The 21,679-nt window shown below is 37.1% G+C and overlaps 2 protein-coding genes across 2 annotated transcripts in view; one reads left to right on the top strand and one right to left on the bottom strand.

Annotated features, from left to right (window-relative positions):
* Positions 1–3,161, top strand: part of LOC113502720 (putative fatty acyl-CoA reductase CG5065) — an 11,094-nt gene extending 7,933 nt beyond the window's left edge. The window contains exons 9-13 of the mRNA XM_026884371.1: positions 307–429; positions 946–1,065; positions 1,549–1,700; positions 2,261–2,366; positions 3,023–3,161. Of these exons, the coding sequence (XP_026740172.1) occupies positions 307–429; positions 946–1,065; positions 1,549–1,700; positions 2,261–2,366; positions 3,023–3,161 (640 nt within the window). The remainder of the gene's footprint in view (positions 1–306; positions 430–945; positions 1,066–1,548; positions 1,701–2,260; positions 2,367–3,022) is intronic.
* A 2,715-nt stretch (positions 3,162–5,876) lies between these two features.
* LOC113502556 (putative fatty acyl-CoA reductase CG5065) lies at positions 5,877–20,024 on the bottom strand. The gene is made up of 12 exons (XM_026884171.1): positions 19,740–20,024; positions 17,808–17,886; positions 17,230–17,509; positions 16,433–16,678; positions 15,761–15,913; positions 14,629–14,728; positions 10,361–10,420; positions 9,715–9,847; positions 8,948–9,055; positions 8,164–8,295; positions 6,645–6,905; positions 5,877–6,165 (listed from the first exon to the last, which is right to left on the bottom strand). Exons 2-12 carry the CDS (start codon positions 17,852–17,854, stop codon positions 6,087–6,089), a joined length of 1,599 nt encoding a protein of 532 aa, XP_026739972.1. The 5' UTR covers positions 17,855–17,886; positions 19,740–20,024; the 3' UTR covers positions 5,877–6,086.
* Between the last annotated feature and the right edge of the window lie 1,655 nt (positions 20,025–21,679).

A 21,679-nucleotide genomic window follows, 5' to 3' on the forward strand; every position in this document is an offset into this window, starting at 1 on the left:
TTATTCTACAACTTAAATACAACGCCATCTAGTGTCGAACTAAGCAAAGCTTGTATTATGAGTACTGGACCACTGATAAACATACTTATAGTAGTAGTGACATTTAAAAACGTGGGTTTTTAGATTTTTGTATATCTGTTAATTATTCCTTTTGTTTGATTTTCTAAAACTAGGCTTCAGTTAATCAATCAAAAATATCTCCCCCAAGGTGCACCACAACTCTTGGCCCTCCGCAATCCGCGTCCAGTCCGTGCCGCCTCTTTCTTACATTATCAAACTGTTTTTAATTAAGTATTTCATTGACAGTGACACCAAGTCCAACATCATCAACTTCACATCATCAGCTGAGATCAAGGTCACGTGGTCTGAGATGATCGACGCCGGTAGAGAGATCATCATGAACAGAGTCCCTCTTAACGGAGTTGTTTGGTAAGTCATTCCTTAAATTCATATATTACTAGCTATTGAGTGCGACTTCGTCCACGTAGTCCCTTAGATTCTTGATGAAAGAAATAATGGACTATGGATTGATATGTAAGCTATCCTACTTTTCCAGTTAGATTAAGTAGCAAATTTGATCAAAATGGGTTTAGCAGTTTAGGAGTTTAACGTGGACAAACAACGTGACACGTAAATTACATATAATGTAATATTCTACAACTTTCTCACTGCGCTATCTAGTCTCAATGCTTGTAATAAATGTACTAGACAACTGATAAACATACTTATAAATATATTTCTAAATACATACATATTATAAATAAATTACACCCAGATACAGAATAAATGGCCGTGTTTATCACCTAAACAGTTGACCTGGGTGGGAATAGGATATGAAGCATTTTATTGAAGAAAATCTGTTGTGACGGTTTATGATTGTTAATGCTAGTATGTTGGTTTATAAATAAATGTTGATTAGGAATTTAAATCTAATTCTTCTACCAGGTACCCTGGCGGTTCGATGAAGCACTCGCGACTGTATCACAACATCTGTGTTTTCTTCTTCCACTGGATCCCCGCCTTTATTATCGACACTCTTCTCTTCTGCCTAGGATATAAGCCTGTGTAAGTATTTGTATTCTTCTTTATAATATATGTAACTAGCTGTTGTCGGTTATAGCTGAAAACCTTACTTTTGAACGAAGTTTGAAGAGTCAAAAGTCAAAACCAAAGTGTCAGCTACCACCATTCAAAATTTCATTGAAATCTAGAGCTTTTAAGGTTTTTATACGTAACAAACGTACGCACATACATTTACCTTCTATAATATTAGTGTCATTATACTAGACTAAAGATGTCCCACTGCTGGGCACATGCCTCTCAAAGGGAAAGGGATGATTACAGCATTGATCACCACGCTAGCTCACTGCGGGCGATTTCAAATTCCAATATTTGGAATCCAGGTTTCCTTACGATGTTTTCTATCACCGTTTGCCAGTTGTATCGTAAAATAATTAAAAAAGTACATATAATTATTTGAAAAAGTCATATAGGTGTCTGCCCGCGTTGGGATCGAACCTGCTAATTCCAATTTTCTTCTTGTTACAGGCTAGTCCGCGTCCAAAAGCGTATCACTAAAGGTTTCGAAGTATTTGAGTACTACACCAACAACCAATGGGACTTCAAGTCTGACATCGCTCAGACAGTCAGACAGACTCTCAACCCAAGAGAGAGAAGAGACTATAAGGTCGATGCAGTTGGTAAGTGACTATTTCATTACCATCCAAGCCATTTCCCAATTATGTTGGGGTCGGTTTTGGCTAGAAATTAGTCTGCAAAAAACAAATATTTAGACATAATTTTAAATAGGGAGGAGCTCGTGGCTAAGCAATAACCGCATAAGTGAATCGATCACAGGTTACGCTACGCTTGACGCGGTTGGTCCGTAGATGGGTGACCATCTTTGTCATAACGAGTTCCTCCGTGTTTCGGAAGGCACTTTAAATTGTGGGTTCCGGTTGTTATTCATACATCTTTGACCAGTCTACACAAGGGGTATCGTTTTGCCCAGGTAAATAGGTTGACGAAGTCAGATAGGCAGTCGCTCCTTTTTAAACACTGGTACTAAGCTGAATCCCGTTAGACTGGAAACCGACACCAACATAATTGGGAAAAGGGTAGAATGATAATGCCGATGATGAGTATACCGATGACACTTAGTTAGAGAGGCGAATGCTTGTTCTTAGTCGTCTGGGCCTGATTTTCAAAAGGCTCATTTAAAAATGTCGCTTGTATAATCATCGTTCCCCACTTTGCCCAGGCCTGGACATCTCCAAATACTTCGAGGACTGCATCAGAGCGGCTCGAGTGTTCATTCTCAAGGAGTACGATGACACGTTACCGGCTGCACGGAGACATATGAAAGTGTAAGTATTCTCATGTATGACTGCACGGATTGCCGTCGCGGGTTTAATCCCCGCGTAGGACTTAAAGCATTTGTGTCTTTTTGCACGTGATTGGAAAGTTTCTCAAAGCCCGCGCGACACAAAATTAAATTCCTTGACTCAATAATGTTGCTATTGCCATCTTCATCGTCTTCTCAGCGCAGAGAAATCATCAATTAGGTTGGGTTAAAAATTGTATGGACTTTAAGATACAGGGACCCCTTTTAGGCCCTTTTTATCCGGATAAGAAATCATTAAAAGCCATTCCGCTTTGCATTGAGCAGGTGGGAGTGTCAGGATTTCACTGACTAAAACCCAACCATTATGCGTTTAACTTTTGTATGTGTACTGGGATAACCTATAAAACCCTACTGGCCCGGCAGGCATCGACCCTAATGGGGTTTACAAATCTTGCTTATAATATCTCTTTGGTAATATTTCGTAGGTTTCACCATTTCAATCCACAGCAGGACGAATGCCTTATCAAATGATCTCTGAAAAACTCTATAATCTGAACCTTATTTCGGTTTTAGTAAATGATTTTCATTTGCATTTCCGTAGCCTATTTTGTGCTCCATCACTTTTATTGCTTCTAATACCTAATCATTTCTGATAACCAAATTTATTTTCTATTTCAGTATGTACTGGGTAGACGTGATCGTCCGCTGTCTCTTCTGGGGGCTCATCTTATACTGGTTGAGCGGCTTCATGTCTACATCCACAACCGTTCTCGCGGATTCTAATGAATCTCCAACCGTCATTGCTATGGATGCCTAGATTGTATTATAAATTTTAAGACTCAGCTTTGTCTCATTTCGGTCTCTCTCTTATACTTTGGAAAGATAGAGATAGGGTAGATTTTATATGTGTTCTACCCTAGGATTAGGAAAGAGTAAAGCACTAAAATGTTTGTCTGTCCGCCATTTTCTTTCAAATAATTGTTGATCAATAAAAAGATGACGATTTGTGTCGTAATTATTGAAAGATTTTGTGTAAATTTTGCTCAATATTTCTTAAGTTTTTTTGTAATGTAAATTGTCATTCTAGAACAATTATATTCTTTCTTGAGGCGGACCCTATGTACATTTATATTTTAGCTAAATTAGAAATTAGGTATCTCTAGGACTGAGTCTAGTAATTAGTTAATCTCTTTACCTATTTTCATAGTAACTTTCGTAAAGAATACTAGATGGCGCTGTATAAAGTTGTGGAATATTATGATTACCTACAATATGTGTAAATTAAAAGGTGTAGGCTATTCTGTTAACTGCTTACAAATATAAGCTTTAAGTTAATAGATATAAGGAATGTTATTGAATAACGATTTTTGTATAAAACATTATTGAATAAAAAAAATTGTAAATAAAATTGAGTTTTTCTTTCATTGTTATTTGTCTAGTGTGTATATGTCACGGGACTCCTCCTAAATAGATGGACCGATTTGATGTTATTTTTGTGTGCACTTGGGTAAAGCCCAAAAACAACCCCGGTAGAATGAAGTTTACCGCATCTAGTAAATATTCCTGTATATGTTTCACACCTTTATCCATACGAATAGATAACACTAAAATTTTCTTTGTTGCAGCAATTTTTGAAATTATTAATAACGTTGCCTGAGATTAATGTTTATTACGATAAGAGAAACATTAGGAGAATAAAACCGCATGCCCAACTATGTATATGTCATACTTTTAGATAAAATATCTACAAAGAAAAATCTGTAGACCATCAAAAGGCGTATGACAAGGTTAGCCAGCATCACTTTCACACAAAACACTGTTTTAAAGACTAATTCCAATTGCTAGTAAAAATAAATAAACCAACGTAAAGAAAGACATTATAATTACCTTTTTCTCATTATAACAACTTGAAATACTAGGGGTATTCCTGAGGGATGTACTTTAGGGCCAACAAAATTTAAGCCAGTGTGGTATATAATTTTACTTAATAAATAGCATTGTCCTCCTCCCTCCTACTTTTGCTGTGCCCGACAGGGTCCATAATGAGCTGTGACCCTAGTTATAATTTACCACCAATGTAACATTACGGTTTAATAAGATTTGATTTGTGATCACTGCTCCTCTATGTAGGTATTCCTAGCTTGTAGGAAATAGTTGGATATTTTAAAATGGTATATAATATGTAATAGGTATGTCAAAAAATAAAAGACAAATATATATTTTGCCGCAGAAACGTCGCTTTTATTTATAGATCATTAAAAATATGCTTATGCTATATTTAATAATATTAAGATATGTAGATATAATAATATGTGCATTTGTTGCAATGATATTTTTTATAATTATATTGATTTTATTTATCACACAGTCGATAAAATTATGAGTATTTCCCGCTTAAATTGACAGGTACAGATTATAAAAAATATGGCAAAGGAAATAATCTATTCAGACAATATGGTTTAAAAAATATTGCAGTGATAAGATATATTATAATATTTAAAGCTTACATCAAAAGGCTTTTTTGTTAATAATAACTTAATATTTCATAATTTGCTCAAAATATTTATATTGTGACGCCATTTTATTTTCTTATATTTATTTGGTATTAAATGTTTATCTTTTATTTTTAGCTCAAACAGGTACTTAGGTAAGGCTGAATGTAGACATAATATATTATTAAGATATACAGAATAGATATATGCACTACACATAACCTTGAAGATAATAGAAAAAGGACTGAGCATTTTCCAAAAATATTTCCAAAATTAATAAGAAAAAAAAATAAGACCTAAATATAAAATTACATCCTGTATAATAGACTTACAGAGAAGAATCTTATAAAAATATTTGGTCCCTTCAAGAAATGTGTAGAAGACTCTGACACATGAAGCATTGAAAACAGAATTCAAGTTTAATAATAACACCCTTAATATTAAAAAAGAGAATCAATTAAAAATCGAATTCATGAATTTTAAGAATAGGTCCCTTTTGAAAAGTCCTTTGAAAACCATAGAAATTAACAGATACAGAGTCTTTTGGTTTTATTTAAATTTTGATTTTAAGATGGATAATGCTCAGTCATATTTCTATATTTTTAGACAATAAGAACCCGCTCTAATTAATTTCCTAATTAACAATCTATACATTATGACTAATCAACGTTACAATAAAGAAAGATTTACAGAATGTTTTATTTTTGATGCAATGAGTGTTACCAACCTCTTTAGACTTGTATGACTTTAAACCCATTTCAAACTGCTGTCAAATTAGTAATGACAGGCATAAAAAAATTAAGGGTCTTAATGACCTAGAAAGTCTTTCGAATGGAGGCTAATTATCTTTTAAAGTGACAACTAGGAAACCATTTATAATTCGGAAAGCAACGGCAAATTAAATGTGTACTAGGTACCCATGACTTTTTGAATTTATGTGCTTTTACGAAGTAATTATCACTTGCTTAAAGCGATGAAGACGAATATGAAGACACTTAAACACCTGAGAATGTTTCAAGGGTGTGTTGCGTCACGTCAGAGAACTACGGGCGGGTTACACTCTGACACCAGGTTGTACATCAACCATACGATAAGGAGATTAAGATTCAGTACAATGCGAAAAAATATCGATTCTGTAGGTAACCCGCAGTGAACTACCGTTGTGATCAATGTTCAAAAAAATCTCTCAGAAATTGTACATTCAATTAGTCATTTTGTATAAAAGTATGGTTAAAATAAACTTGTTTATTTTACCGTAGACGACCGGCAACGAGTCTAAATAAATAATATCCTGTTGCCGCCTGGAATAATTTATGCACCCAATATAATCTGGAAACACAAAAAACGAAATGCTTTTTAGTGCCAACATAAAATAAGACGAAAACAAGATAAATAATTTTAAAATTTGATAAAAAAAGAATCAAGAAAATCGGTTTATCCAGCCCGAAGTTATGAGGTAAGAAAGGTGAAAAAATAGCAGACAAATTGAGAACCTTCTCTTTTTGCAAGTAGGTTAAAAAAAACATGGCTTTTAGCTTCCTTCTTTTGTAACCAATTTACTCGTGGAAACAAATCCAACGAGGCCAAACTCGATGGGGTTGTGACATTTTTAAGTGGTGCTTCTATCTCCACCTTCCAGCTCCAGCATCAGAACAGCATGATCATGATACTTAAGCATGCATGCAAGTATAGCATGCAAAATTTCAGCTCGATTGGAATCCAGGAAGTAGGTGAAATTTAACTCTCAAGATTTGATTACGGAAAAAGGCAGTTGAAAATAAAATAGGCAGATTTAAAGCCCTACTCACCTTCGTAATTTAGTCCTGGCTACTGGCAGAGAATCAGCTGTGTCCTTTAAAATATAACGCCTGATGCCAAACATATAAGCTCCGATATACGAGTCCCAATCGAAGTCAGCTGGCCAATGAGGAAAGGCGCCAGAGTCACTGGCAACATTGGCATCACTGTGTAAAGCCGTCAGCTCCGATATGCCAAACTGCCATTCGTGATTGGCAAAGTATTCCCCAGTTGCGGCGGCCATTTTGAAACGGCGTGCCAGTTTCATCATTCTGTGGAGAAGGAAAATTTGATAAATAATTTTTAACTGCACGGATAGCCGAGTGGTTGAGGCTACCACGCCTAACGTATTCAGCGCGACTCGTCGCGAGTTCGATCCTCGCGTAGGACAAGCATTTGTGTGGTCCACGAATGCTTGTCCTGAGTCTGGGTGTCTTTGTACATGTGACTTGAATGTTTATGAAACAGCTCGCGACGTAAGGATTAAATTCTGTAATGCGGGAGACGTTTTGAAAGAAAAACAAAACGGTTCATGACACTTAGTAATAGTGTCCCGTTTTTATTTATCCAAAATATACGAACGGACCCCTAAATATGCCATAACAGTAACTTTCAAATATTTCTTCACAAGTTTGTATTTAACGGTATGTTGCAACTTATTATCAATTTGGGCAAGACAATTGTGTGTAGTTTGAATGTGTAGCAACTTGGAACAATAATGTAACTTGCAAGGCCGATCGATCGAGATATTGTGGAGAAATAATTTAAAAACTTATAAAAAATTGACCTTCACACGGTGAAAGTGTGAAAAAATGCTGCTGTGTTACTAAAACGATACAAGCACAATATATTGTATACGAGTATTTCAAACGACTCTTACTGTGAGGAATTTATTATATCTTGCGAAGGTTTTCAGAAACTATCAAGTGACATGCACAAAGACACTTATACTCAGAAAGGGCATTTATTTGGACTATCCCACCAAATATGCCCGTCATTGCTACTCCTGCAAGCCAGGACAACGAAAACCAACGAAACCACCTGAACACTTAAGCTCGGTATGTCCCAGGGGAAACAATCAGAAAAAAAAAACAGTTAGCCTTGGAACCCGCAACGAAAGGATGTTAATAATAGTGTCGTAGGACTACCAAGTCAAAGCTTAAAAGTCTACAGCACGGTATAGTATCGGATTTCGGAAGATACGTAACAAGGTCTGTCCTGCTTGTGATCTCTCTCCGGTCGTATCCATCGCGCTATGAGAGTGCGGGAACAGAGAGTGCAGCTGTGTTAGCACACGCGCGGGTACCTACTATAGCATATCTCGCAACTGAATCATCATCATCAGCTCATATTCGTCCACTGCTGGACATATCATGCTCTCCTAATTGCACGCCATCGAGATCTATCTTCAGCTGCTCGCATCCAGCTCCTGCCACCCATCAGCAGCTGGATGGTAGCAACTGGCTGCCATGATAACGGTCAGGACAGACCGAATAGTTCCTATACCACTCGTGTATCAGTCGTACTTACATAGCTTTCCGTCCCTGAGCCCTTAGCAGCATGTCGTACATGAAGGCTGGCAGGAAGTGGCACGTGATCTCCCAGAACGTGTTGATGAATCGGGATTCAGTGAACGCGAAGTTAGGGTACCACATGACGTATCTGAGGGAGAAATAATTCTGTTACTATGTTTAAATAATAGCTGTTGCTAGCGTTTCCAGTCGATACTAATCGAAAACGATCACAGTTATAAAAAACCAGGGTGAAAAGTATCCCATGTGTTTAATTCATGTTTTATTTTGGTTATAAACTATCTGAACACCTAATTTGGACGACCTCCGTGGTCGAGTGGCGTACGCACCGGTTTCAAGGTGTCGCTAACTCTGAGGTCCCGGGTTCGATCCCCGGTCGGGTCAATGTAAAACTTCTTATTTCTACATTGTCCCGGGTCTGGGTGTTTGTGGTACCTTCGTTGTATCTGAATTCCATAACACAAGTGCTTTAGCAACTTACTTTGGGTTCAGAACAATGTATGTGATGTTGTCCGCATTTATTATTATTTATAAAAAAATTGTCTAAACTCGTTCAGTAGCTTTTGCGTGAAAGAGTAACAAACATCCATGCAAGCTTTCGCATTTATTAGGTTGATATCATCAAATATACTCATTTATCATCGTAAAGCAGTTCTTTCGTATCGTCATACTTACTGACAGCTGTCAGAGAAAAGATGCTCCTATGATGATACAAAAATACATTACCTAAAACCTTTTAACGATATTCTAAAGTAGTTTCTACAAGTTCAATATGGACTTACTTGGTGGGATTCTCGAGGGCCCATTTGACGCACAGCTTGGTGAACTGGCCCCACTGCAGGGGGTTAATGGATCCCGATGTCACATTGTATACTGGGCAGCGGCCAGGTCTGGTAAGTGGAAGATGGGTTATTTAACGTCACTCTTACAAGAACGTGTATATAATATGATCCCGAAGGATTTGGGACATAGCAACTTGAATATGCCTATTGTGAGCATCACTGGTGTGCCTTCTGGTGACTTGCATAGCCTATTTTTGCAATGAAAGAACGTCCTCATCCATTCGTCAACAAGAACGTGTAGAATAATAGTCACCTAAGTCTTCTTCCAATAAAGGATGTACCAAAAGTACACTTTCAGGGCAAAGTCATCGTTCAATAAAATTGTGATCATTATCCTTGCTAAAGATTGTATAGATTTGAGAGATCCTCCTTTTCCAACTATGTTGGGGTCGGCTTCCAGTCTAAATAGATGCAGCTAAGTATCCTCCTCAACCCAAATACCAGGGCAACACGATACCGCTTGGTTAAACTGGTTGTCAGACTTTCTAGCTTTTGACTACCTGTAACGACTGTGTGGAACAAATACGTGACAAATATGTGGAAACAACAGCCGAGACGGTCACTCATCCACGGACCGACCGTATCAAGTATAGCTTAACTTGTAATCGATCAACTTATGTTTACAGTTCTTTGTATTTTAGCCACGAGCTTCTCCGTCTATCTTTAACACTAATAATATGTTACTTGAGGTGGTAAGGTCTACTCACTGCTTAACTCCTTGTCTCCACGCAGCTAGGATGCAGGAGTTGACGACCATATCAACTGGCACCAGGTCCACGACGTACCGCTCCCGGCAATACCCTGACCGGTAGGTACCACGAGATATCTCCATGATCAAACCTGGGAGTAGTTAAATTTTGGTGAAGGGTATTTTACTTTCACCTAGTCATAAATATCATCTCGTCTCAAACTAAGCTTTTATAATGAGTACTAGACAACTGATAAACATATTTTTAATCTTTTATTATAAAATATAGATAAATCACACACAGACACAAAACAAATGATTGTGCTCATCACACAAACATTTGTCTTGGGTGGGAATCGAACCCACGATATAGCAGTCAGGGCCACCACTAGACCAACAGGCCTGTCAATTATATGGGGGATGTCCAGTGTATATTGACCTTCAATAAGTGCAAATTCGAAGCGTAATCAATTACATGGCCGTATCAATCGTTGCTTAACCTAAAAGTACTTACCATAAATACATAATTTTGAAAAATGTCTAGATATAAAGGTTTTTGTTGATACAGCCCAACAACAAATGGACGGACATACAACCAGCATAAGTCATAGGTTACCGTTTTTACCCTTTGAGTAAGGAACCCTAAAAATAAACCTAGAACTCACCAGTAACACCATAAACGTTGTCTATCCACCCAGGATAAGGTTCTTGAAGAGCTGCAGTTACTGCAAACGAGAAAAGCATAAAATAACTATATTTTGATAGTAGCTATCGTGAAAATGATTCATTATTAAATGATGCAACGGTCTACTTAAACGATTGCCTGAACTGACGTCGACTTGCGACCCTGCCGCGTCCATGATTAAGGACTCCAGTTGGGTCCGAAACTAGTCGGGCGATACCGATAAATACGCGTGAGTAAACCGTTACATCATTTAATAATACGATAACGATAACTCAAATATGTATTAACGCAGAACGTTTTTTAGACCCCGACACAAAAAAGGGGGTTTTAATTTTTACTTGCGTAGTTTTTGTATTATACCTAGCTCCCGAACGGTTAGAGCGATTTTAATTAAGTTTGTTTTGTTTCAAAGATTAATTATGTGCGACTGTTCTTTAATATGCTTTATAAAAATTAGACGACCAGTTTAAAAGTTGTGGGCGTGAAAGTTTTTAACTGTCCGGGAATCTTATTTTTTTATTTTATTTTAACATAAATGTATAGAAACAACTCCAAAGTTCAGTTGATTAAAAACTCAATTAAAACAATCGTTTATTTTGATTTCTCTCTAATTCTATCAAAAGTGATCCAGCTATTTAAGCTTGAAGCAACAAACAAATACAAACTCACACCAAAGTAATTTGTCTTGTTATAACTTATGCCTATTTTACTGCCAATGTTTCAAAGAAATACGACTGGACCATAAATATATAATAGAGTTGGCACACGACGCCATATCAGTTACAAATCAATAGAATACAAAATGACATGTGTCAAACGAAATTGAATGTCAAAGTAAATTCAACCTTAAAGACAGAGGTTAGAAATAACGCGTTGTCAAGTGAGAGTCGGACTTGCGAAGACGTGGTCCGTACCGGTATATTATGTATCTTTTTTATGGATTATTTAAATGGTTAAAATATAAATTTGTTGTATGGGGTACCAGTTGATGTAAAAGACGTTTAGTTTCTGTTTTTTTTGTGTCTTCTTTTAGTTGTTGTTGTTGCTGCTGCAGGAATACATTATTTGTGATAATTTGAACTGTGTAGTCACCACGGTTTATAAGATACAGTAGACACAAACGGATATACAGCAGAGTTTTACTTAGTAAGGGTTTTTGCTTTTTCTCTTTTAGTACGGAAACCTGATAAAATTAAACACTGTCAAAACTTTGTAATTAGAGCCATAGTCAAAGATTAAAGGAGGGTATGTGACCTACTTTAATCAAAACTTCTTTTTGTCCTAAAAATAAATTCCTTGATTCAATCCTGAAATTAATACATATATAATTAAAAGTAATTAATTATCACTAGCTAAAAACTATGATAGAAGACCTTCGTGACGAAACCATCACAGCTGAGAATATTTCAATAGTGCCCTAGAGAGAGAATATTTCAATATTTCCAGCTTCTGATGGTCACCCATCTACGAACTGACAGTAACACGCATTGCTTTACCCATGATCGACAACTCTTGCATTCAAGCTTAGCCGCGACTCCCTAAGGTTGTACATCAACCATACGATAAGAAGATTTATTTCATTGTAATCTTCAAAATTCATACCTAATACTAATATTGTAAAATGCGAAACTATCTCTGTCCGTCTGTCTCGCTTTTAAGCCAAAACTACTGAACCGATTGTAATGAAATTTGGAACATAGCTAGTATATAGCCTGAGAAAAGACATAGGCATACTATTTAACTGGAAAAAACCTGTAAGGGAGTAATGGTATATGGTATATGGTGGTAATGGGGATCAAAGTTTATGCGTTTTTTTTTTGGATTGTTTCTCATTTGGATAAAATACTGTCTTTTTCAGATAGCGCAATTAATGAACAGCGTTTTTTGATTTTAAGGCGGAGGGGGCAGGATACAATATCCAGGCTCAATTTATCCCGGCGCGCCCATGGAAACAGGTACCACCGCGCTCTGTAAACCTAACTCCACACAGACAGAGCCGCAGGCAACAGCTAGTCATAAATAACGTTGACTGACTGTCTAAAGTGATCAATGATTAACTCAATTTGGCATTGATTATAATCAAATTATTTTAATTATGCCACGTACTATCCTTATAAGGTTTGTGCCTATTTGTGCCTATGTATTCTGCCCTTGGAATAGGTCAAGTGCCTTGTATTATGAATGAATACTTTAATAAACTATTAAACAAATGTAATATTGTTTTACAATGTTAATATATCGAGAAATATAATTATGTTAAATTCACACTCTTTTACCAGGTAGATAGAGGCTGGACAAACATGTTTCAAAGAACTTTATTCTTCGAAAAAAACTAAGCAAAGTAAGTTTGAGACAACACCTTTAATGGAAAGCAGGACTATTGAACAACAATAATGTACATAAATTGGAAATTTCTGAAAAACAACCCGTGTAGTGCGAGTCAAACTCGCGCAAGGATTGTCCTGAATTTATTTTACAATCTATAAAAAAGAAAAACTAACCATATTCATCCTATGTAAGCTACCCTAAACATTTATTAAATTCTTATATTTTGTTGTATTTATAGTTATAACGAAAACAGGAATACATCATCTGTGAAAACTTCAAATGTCTAGCTATCACCGTTCATGAAATGCCGCCTAGAGACGGTGGGGCGGACAAGCAGACAGACGTACAGACAGTTGAGCTTCAGTTATAAAGTTCCTTTATGACCCTTTGGGTAAAAAACCCAAAAATAGCCCAACCTTTCTGTCTAGTGTCAGATAAAACTGTCACAATAATACAGTCCCGTTTAAACCTTTGGGTAAGGAACAAAAAATAATGACGTTGCATAGAAATCTATGGAAAAAATCCGCCATGTTCCTTTCAGATCACGTTTCGTAAGGTGCCATTAATCTGTTTCATCATTTCTCGTATTACCAAGATATTGTTCGATGATTTTCATTGCCTCTTAATCAGCTATTAACAGTCCTTCTCATGACACAATGATCATTAAATTTCTCGTAATGTCGTTTCTCATAATAACCAAAGATTGGCATTCTCGTTGACTTTTCTTTTCTTTGTTATCAAGAGTTCGAAGTTAACAGTTCAAGCATAATTAATGACCTAATTTCGATATTATGGTAAGCAATGCTCGTTCTCTGTATGAGAGGCCTGCAGTGGGACAGTTACAGGCTGGTGTTATTAACAGCTTCGGTAATGGCGCCTCACCGTGGGGCAGCTCATAAGCGTGGTGATCAATGCTCGTTCTCTGTATGAGAGGCCTGCAGTGGGACAGTTACAGGCTGGTGTTATTGAAAAAAATATTACAGTTATTGATTATTTTATGTTGTTAGCACGAAGCGATCATAGACGATCGATAGCGAATGAATTTTTAAAGAATGCCATGGGAATTCGGTCACTCAAAGCACATTGTGAGAAATTATGGCTTTAGAAGTTCTGTATGTCCTATATACTCTTGTTTCACGGGGGGTTGACTGTAATTACAGGGTTGTTAATTGTCTATAAGGGGTTCTTGATATCACGTTTTATAAATAACTTTGGTTTTGACTGAGTTTAAGTCATATGAATTGAATAGACAATAACCGTTTTTTTTTCAAAGTCAGCGTAACATTACGTTAACGTATAACTTTCGCTATTGCTTTGCTTTGCTTTTAATAAATATTTGTTTGTTTGTATGTTTGTCATCTCGGTTTTGTGAAACGGCTAGATCAATTTTGATAGGATTTTTTACAGAGGCAGCTCACACCTTGCATTTACACATTAGCCTTTAATCCTCTTTGAAATCCCATCTACAAAGTAAATTGGTTTCAATTACTTAACTTTTTTGACACGTTTTATTTTATAGTTTTGTTAAAAAGTAGCTAATTACTTCATCATCCTTGTCCTAGCCTTTTCCCAACTATGTTGTGGTCGGCTTCCAGTCTAACCGTATGCAGCTAAGTACCAGTGTTTTACAAGGAGCGACTGCCTATCTGACCTCCTCAACCCAGTTACCTGGGCACCACGATACCCCTTAGTCAGACTGGTTGTCAGACTTTCAAACTTCTGACTACCTGTAACGACTGTCAAAGATGTAGGAATAACAGCCGGGACCCACAATATAACGTGCCTTCCGAAACACGGAGGAACTCGTTATGACAAAGATGGTCACCCATCGGACCAATCGCGTCAATCTTAGCTTAGCCTGTGATCGATTCACTTATGCGATAATAGCTTAAATAATTACTTATACATAATGTAACTTACCTATAGAAGGCCTCACGATACAAACAGGGAGGTTCGTGTGACTGTACACTATGGACTCCGCCAGTGCCTTTGTCAAAGTGTAGGGGTTAGGATGTTCACCCTGCAAGGAAGAGGCATGTTCAAAAATGTTGCTAAATACGACCCGTAGCTGAAAAGCGCCAGAAAATGAAAATGTATTTTTATTACTCATGATAATGCTTTTGAAATGCGACTTTTAAAAGTGTAAAGTTAGAAGATGATGTTTCAAGACATATGCACGAATGTATGACATAATAAGGTGCTTCTTATTTTTCGTGTTGTAATTAAAACTTCAGAAGAACAACCGAAGACCAAGATTCTAAAGGAAAACTATCAAAAACTGACAGAAAGATCACTTAAGAATTTTGGGTTTTATTGACCTGTAAAAAGTCGTAAGCACTAAGTTTAAAAAAAAAATATCGCTTTTTTTCAATGGCAGCGGTCAATCCTCAAAGAAGTTGTTAGAGTCTGACACTATTCATCCCCAAGGGTCCCTATCCCCCCTAAGAAAGAAAGCGGCTCGTAGCTAATTCAGAACCGGACGGCACCTTTACCTTCTTCATGGATCACACTAATATTTGTCTTACGCAGGGATCAAACCTATCACACGTCATGTTCAGCAGGTTTATCGCAGCAACGATATACAATAACGAGCGGTGAAGGGTGGGAGAAATTGAGTCTCTGTCCAATGTAATCTGACTTTCAAAAAGTGGTACTTAGTAGCCTAATTTTAATAAATAAATAAATGCGGACAACATCACATACATTGTTCTGAACCCAAAGTTAGTTGTTAAAGCACTTGTGTTATGGAATTCAGATACAACGAAGGTACCACAAACACCGGGAAAATGTAGAAATGTAATTTTTTTCATTGACCCGACCGGGGATCGAACCCGGGACCTCAGAGCTAGCGGCACCTCGAAACCGGTGCGTACGCCACTCGACCACGGAGGTCGTCAATTGACGACAATAAATGACTTTTGATTTTGATTTTTGATACCTATACCACTCGGCTATCCCCACAGACGTATCTACCACTTAGATCTAAACTGACCTTTTGCTCTTTTCCAACAATGGAAAAAGAACAAAAAACCATCAGTAATTCTGGACTGACCTGTAAAGTCTCGGAGATGACTTCCACAGTCTCCGCTGGTAGCATCTTGGTGCACCTGACGATGCTGTCAGGGTCGTAAGGAGGGGGATATACGCGCTCCTCGATCAGAGACCGCGGCGCATTGCTGTATGCCGTCGAAACGTGGACGAGCGCCTGGTGGTGAAAGAGGGTTCTGTAGAGCTTTTGGAAATGATCTTATAGCTTTTTCCCCAAATATTTCGGGGTGAAAAGGTTGTGAGATTGGAATAGCACATGCGAAGAAAGAACCGCCCAAGTTTCAGTTTGATTCCGGATTTGTATGTAAGCTGATTCACGTACAAAGGTTTCCGTGCCAGTATATATGAACATGTGATTAATCTTGCTTGTTGTATACAAGCCCACTGAAATATTTATCGTTTTTTTTTAATGTTACAGCGGCAAAATAAATATGTAAGTACAATCACGTTTTAAAACTTCAACAGTTTAAATATTAGGTGCGGTTTATAAGATGCAGCTTGGAAAAAAGGACAAAGACAGACACTCGGACAAACTGAGGAACCTTATGCTACGGAAGCCTTAAAATACGTACTTCTTTAGTAATGATACTGGGACTCCTGATTCAATCCACATGTTTTTTTTTTTGATTTGCCAATATTACTTATTGTAGAAGACAATCCTTAATGTATCACCCACCTTTAACTTGGGCATATCTTCAGCCAGCTTCAGTAACGACGCTGTACCCTGAACATTGAGGGTTGTGGCAGCATGGAGAGGTTCCGTGAATCTCACAGTGGCAGCTGAATGGAACAGCGCCGTCACCTTCGCGAGGAGTTCCCGCTGTTCAGCACTGACTCCAAGGTTTGGAGCTGATACATCTCCGGTTATGGGGTACAGCTTTCCGAGGCGGTCTGGCCAACGAGTCCGGATGCGGTCAAAAACCTGTAGAAAGGAGGTTGGTTAATGGTCCCTTTGGGGTAGTTTGGTTCTTGGTTCTCATTGAGCTTGGAGCTGGATAAGAAGGTACAAGTAGCGATTGCTAGCATACATCACTTTTGAGTAAAACAGGTTTAAGTCTTTTGTGTTTCCAATGTGATTAGGAAGGTCTCTTTTGCTTGCTTCTTGGATGTTTTTCGGGAATAAGGCTAAACAATTATATTATTTTAAAACATTTTCGAAATCGCCAGTTAAATAAATGAATGACGGCACATACAAAAAATGTGGATAAGATAGTTGCAAGGATCATAAAAATCACGCTAGAGTCCTGAATCTTTGCCCTGTCCACCCCATATGAATAAAATGCAACGTCATAATCTTTTGATAACAATGTGTACATCTCGACTCTATTATTAGAGTGCTTGTTATACTTGTAGCGCACAGTAGGTTTGGCTTGGTAACCTATAACACTCGGCTCCGTGCGGCAATAATATTTTACACAGATGAATCCAAAACAACACCAATAACCAAAAAAACCTCTAAAAATCCCAACGTACCTGATTCTTCAGCAGTTCCTTATACCTCTGATCGACAGTCAAGCCTCTCTTTGGCCTCATCAAGACATAAATCGTCTTTATACCCGGACAGCTCCTCAGGAGCTTCTCCAACAATGCCTTCCCTACGAAACCTGTTCCCCCGGTCACCAGGACAACGGATCCATCGTAGAAGTCAGCAATCGCTTCGGAGTTTTTGTCCGGCTGTTGCAAATTCATCTGGTTTTCAAAGTTCAAATTCAAAGTGCTCAAATCGTTACCATTTAGCATTTCTATGTGTTTCCTGGAAAAAATATTCGGTTTTATCTGAAGCCTAGACAATTTAACATTGAATTGGCAAGGGAACTTCAAATGGATGGTAAAAAGGGCTTTCGACAAGTGACGTGACTTTGACTTGTCAGTTCAATACATTTGAGTGATTCGTCAGAGTTAGCGAGGAGATGTGTAACTTGTCCACAAGCTGAGTGTATGTGTGAACAGATCCTCGCATTATCCTAGTCAGATCACCATATTTTAACTAATAAATGGTTAACCATCTACAAAACAACCGCAGTGTTTAACCTGTTGAGGGTCATACTTACAGATACTCCTCCATTTTCTCTCCCGCTAAAATATTATTAGAATCCATTTCGAGTCGAAGTCGCTTCTAAAATATTAAACCTGGAACAAAAAGAAAGTTTTAATGCAAGACAGTAGATATAACACAAATGATAAGAAGTAAGGGAAGATGGCAATTGTTAAAAAACGTTTTACTAAGGCGAATTTTTGAAGATTGTCCATCTAAAATCAGTGAAAGTGCTGGCACTTCCATCAATTTTCCTATTTTCCGTGGATACAGATATCATTCTAATTCTTATCGTATGGTTGATGTAAAAACTGGTGTCAGAGTGTAAACAGGTGTATCACGATATTTTCCTTTATCGTTTTCGGCAGGTAATGATTACTGTGATATCCTACTAATATTATAAATCAAAAGTTTTTTATGTATGTTTGTTTTTCTTTTACACAAAATCCACTGAATGGATTCATATGAAACTTGGTTCACAGATAGCTTATAATCAGGATTAACACATATAATACAATGTAGATAGGTGTTTTATGTTTCCATAAAGTCATTTTCGATTCGCAGCGGGCGGGCCCGCGTGTAGCAGCTAGTACGGACATAACAAAATACATTGATGCAATGGTGCGTAAAAAGACCGATTCTTACGCAGGTTTTCCTTCACAAATTTAATAATATGCACAAACATACAAAATGACACACTTAACATTGCGGTATAGTTATGTAAATATTATGTTGTTTTCTTTATTTCTTAATACAATTGAGGTTTTTAGGACTTAAGTCTTAGCATTCGGGTTTGCCCGTGTTAATAAATACAAAGTAATATGGTGACATTGTGCTGTTGCCCGCGGGCCCGCCTGCTCCAACGGGAAAATAAAACGGGATAAAAACTTATGTGCTAATCCTGGTTATAAACTATCTGTGTAACAAGTTTCGTCTAAATCCGTTCAGTGGTTTTTGCATGAAAGAGGAACAAACATCTATTACATACATTTGATTTTGATTCTAGTTATAACGTTTATAATATTAGTAGTATATTAAAGTGAATGTTTCAAAGTAATTTATAATCATTTTTAGAAAAATGGTACCTAAATCATCGGTCAATCGAACGTACACTCTTTGCCCCTTAAAAGGTAGCTTGAACTAGATGAGGGGGGCGGAAGACCAGGTTCCATGAGAAAACTTAGATAATGGTGTAGGAAGACGAAGACATCGTGAGGAAACCAGGATTCCAAAATATCAGAACTAGAAATCTCCCGCAGAGAGCTAGCGTGGTGATCAATGCTCAAACCTTCCCTATACTGTAAGTTTCCTGTGCCTAGCATTGAGAAATTAACAAGAAGGTCTTATTACATATTTTCCAACAAATATTTATGTATATATGAATGCTTCCAATTATATAAAAGTCGATTATATAATTTGATTATGCACGGAAAATCTTTCTATTTTACGCAATTCAGTGTGGTGTAAGTTGTTAGGTAAAATATTAATAAATTAAAGTAGTAGAGTCTGTTTGCATGCACTTATCTCTGAAACTACTGAACGGATTTGAAAGAATCTGTCTGAGAAAGCTTTGAACGACTAGGCTCGGCTACAGGCTAGTATTTTATAAAATCTTTTTTTTTTAAAGCAAATATTTTTTACAGGTAATAAGGTCGGGTTTACTTAAAATTACTGTTTAATACAATGAACCGATTTTGATTTTTTTATTTATTTGGTATGTAAGTAAATAAATTGTTGAAAAATATGCAACACTATCTTTCACAAAAAAACCTTATTACAGTTAAAAAATACTTAATTTTAATCACAATAGATTCTTTGACTTAAAAATAAATTGTAATTACCAAAATTAAAAACTAATTATTCAGAACCAATTAAAAAAAATTTGAAAAAAACTTTTTTTTAATAATTATAATTAAAAAAAAAGCTAAAAAAATATAAAAGTACTTACCAAAATATATCGAAACGCTGCGACGTATATCGACCCAAAATGTTTTATTATTTTTCCCTATATCATTTTGTTACACACACCCACAACCGCTTCGCACGACAGCCGGCCTTTCACTGGTGCACCGCTCACGTAATCGACTCTGTAACGTAAATAAAACACACGGGACTATATTATGTGCGGGCACGTCCGTGTTAACTGTTCTTAGGGGTCCGTGGTAATGGGTAACAAGGCAAAATTGCAAATTTAAAAACGCCCAACTGTAAAATCTTTCGTTTCCTACAACTTTTATGAAACATGTCTAAAAATAGAAAATGAAATAAATGTATTAAAAAACAAACTACATAGAAATCTCTCAATCTGTTTGGGAGCTGTGAAGACTAAGACAGACGGACGGATACGTCAAGCTTATAAGTATAACACTCCTGTTTTTACGCCGGGGGTAAAAGATGGAAATTACTAAGGCAGTCAGTCACCAGAATTGTGCTAGTTGGTAAATTACTATTGGTGAGATAATAGCAAGCAAAAGAATAAAAATATAAATCTTAAGTAAAAGTTGTAAAGGTCATCACTTTGAAAGTCTCCAATTGTTTGCCTTTTTGATTTTCTTGAGGCTGTTTAGTCGGAACCCTCAGTGTCACCTTTCCGACTTGCACTTGACTGGTATTTAAATCATATAGGTGTTCAATTTGGTCCTGACTGCCACACTTTGATCTTTGACAGTCGTTAATTCATTAAAATTGTGAAAACCAGTCTCAGGGAACGCGACCATTTTATTTCGTCCTTTGTAACAAAACCCTTTTAACATTAATCTTAAATATATTTGACACCAATCAACAATCTCTTTTTGGTAGGTATCTGTTGTTATAGCGGCTTCAGAAATACTTCATCTTTGAAGATTTCAACAGTCTAGCTATCACGGTTTATGAGAACAGCAGGTTGAAAGATGGACGTCCAGATAGACGGACGACCAGACAAACAGTCGGACAACTTACAGACGGATAGACAGACAGACGGACAGACAGACGAATAGACGGAATTACGGACACATAGTTGAGCCTCAGTAAATAGGGTTTTGTTTTGACCATTCGACCAAAAAACGCGCAAACATTCCCGCTCCGAATTGAACCCGGTATGTTTTCAAATTACGCATGGGTTACGTTGGGCGCCCATTATAAATGTACAAACATAGGGCTTTTCTAATGCTGACACAATCTCACACATACTATCCGGTTCAGTGGGCTAACAGGTTAAAATATATCTTTTAAAGGAAGTAAAGATATGCGATACTGCCCTCAATGGCCCTCTTCATCAATGCACAAGGCGAACTGCAGTGAGGGAGGAATGGCGGCGGATTGTAAAGCTTGCCACCACCCCTGACGTGACGACCACCACCACTCTGGCAAGAGTGTAACGACAAGGAAGAAGAAAGATATGCGAGAATCTTTTTGACAAAGAACTGCCAAGACCTAAGTTTGATTCCAGTCATGTCTTTTCAAATTCATGTGCGTATTACAATGTTATTATCACTTGCTGAAAACGGTGAAGGAAAACATCGTGAGGCGCGACACACCTGAGAATGTTTCAGGTGTGTGTTGCGTCACGTCAGAGGACTACGGGCGGGATACACTCTGACACCGGGTTGTACATCAACTATACGATAAGAAATAGACTGTGCAAGCTAGACAGCTAAAATTGCCACAGGCGATGTATATTTGCTGTCTGTATAAATAAATAAAAAGGTTAAGTAACGTATGGTAAGGTCATAAATTGGATGGGTAACCATTTTTTTGGTAATTTATTTCCCCTTTGTAGAATCAGTGTCGCCATTCCAACTCATACTTCAACGGTTTTAATAATATAATTTGCAATACCTGTATCCTACAAATCCTACTAATATTATAAATACGAAAGTTTGTATGTATGGATGTTTGTTCCTCTTT

This window comes from Trichoplusia ni, chromosome 17, assembly GCF_003590095.1.
Source record: "Trichoplusia ni isolate ovarian cell line Hi5 chromosome 17, tn1, whole genome shotgun sequence".
Classification (NCBI taxonomy): domain Eukaryota; kingdom Metazoa; phylum Arthropoda; class Insecta; order Lepidoptera; family Noctuidae; genus Trichoplusia; species Trichoplusia ni.

Excerpts from the sequence above, each read along its gene's own strand:
- LOC113502556 (XM_026884171.1), bottom strand. The coding sequence starts at position 17,854 with ATGGATTCTAATAATATTTTAGCGGGAGAGAAAATGGAGGAGTATCT. Across the intron at positions 14,729-15,760 it reads TCATCTCCGAGACTTTACAG|GGTGAACATCCTAACCCCTA; the intron begins GTCAGTCCAGAA and ends TCTTCCTTGCAG. Across the intron at positions 9,056-9,714 it reads TGGAGACAAGGAGTTAAGCA|ACCTGGCCGCTGCCCAGTAT; the intron begins GTGAGTAGACCT and ends TCCACTTACCAG.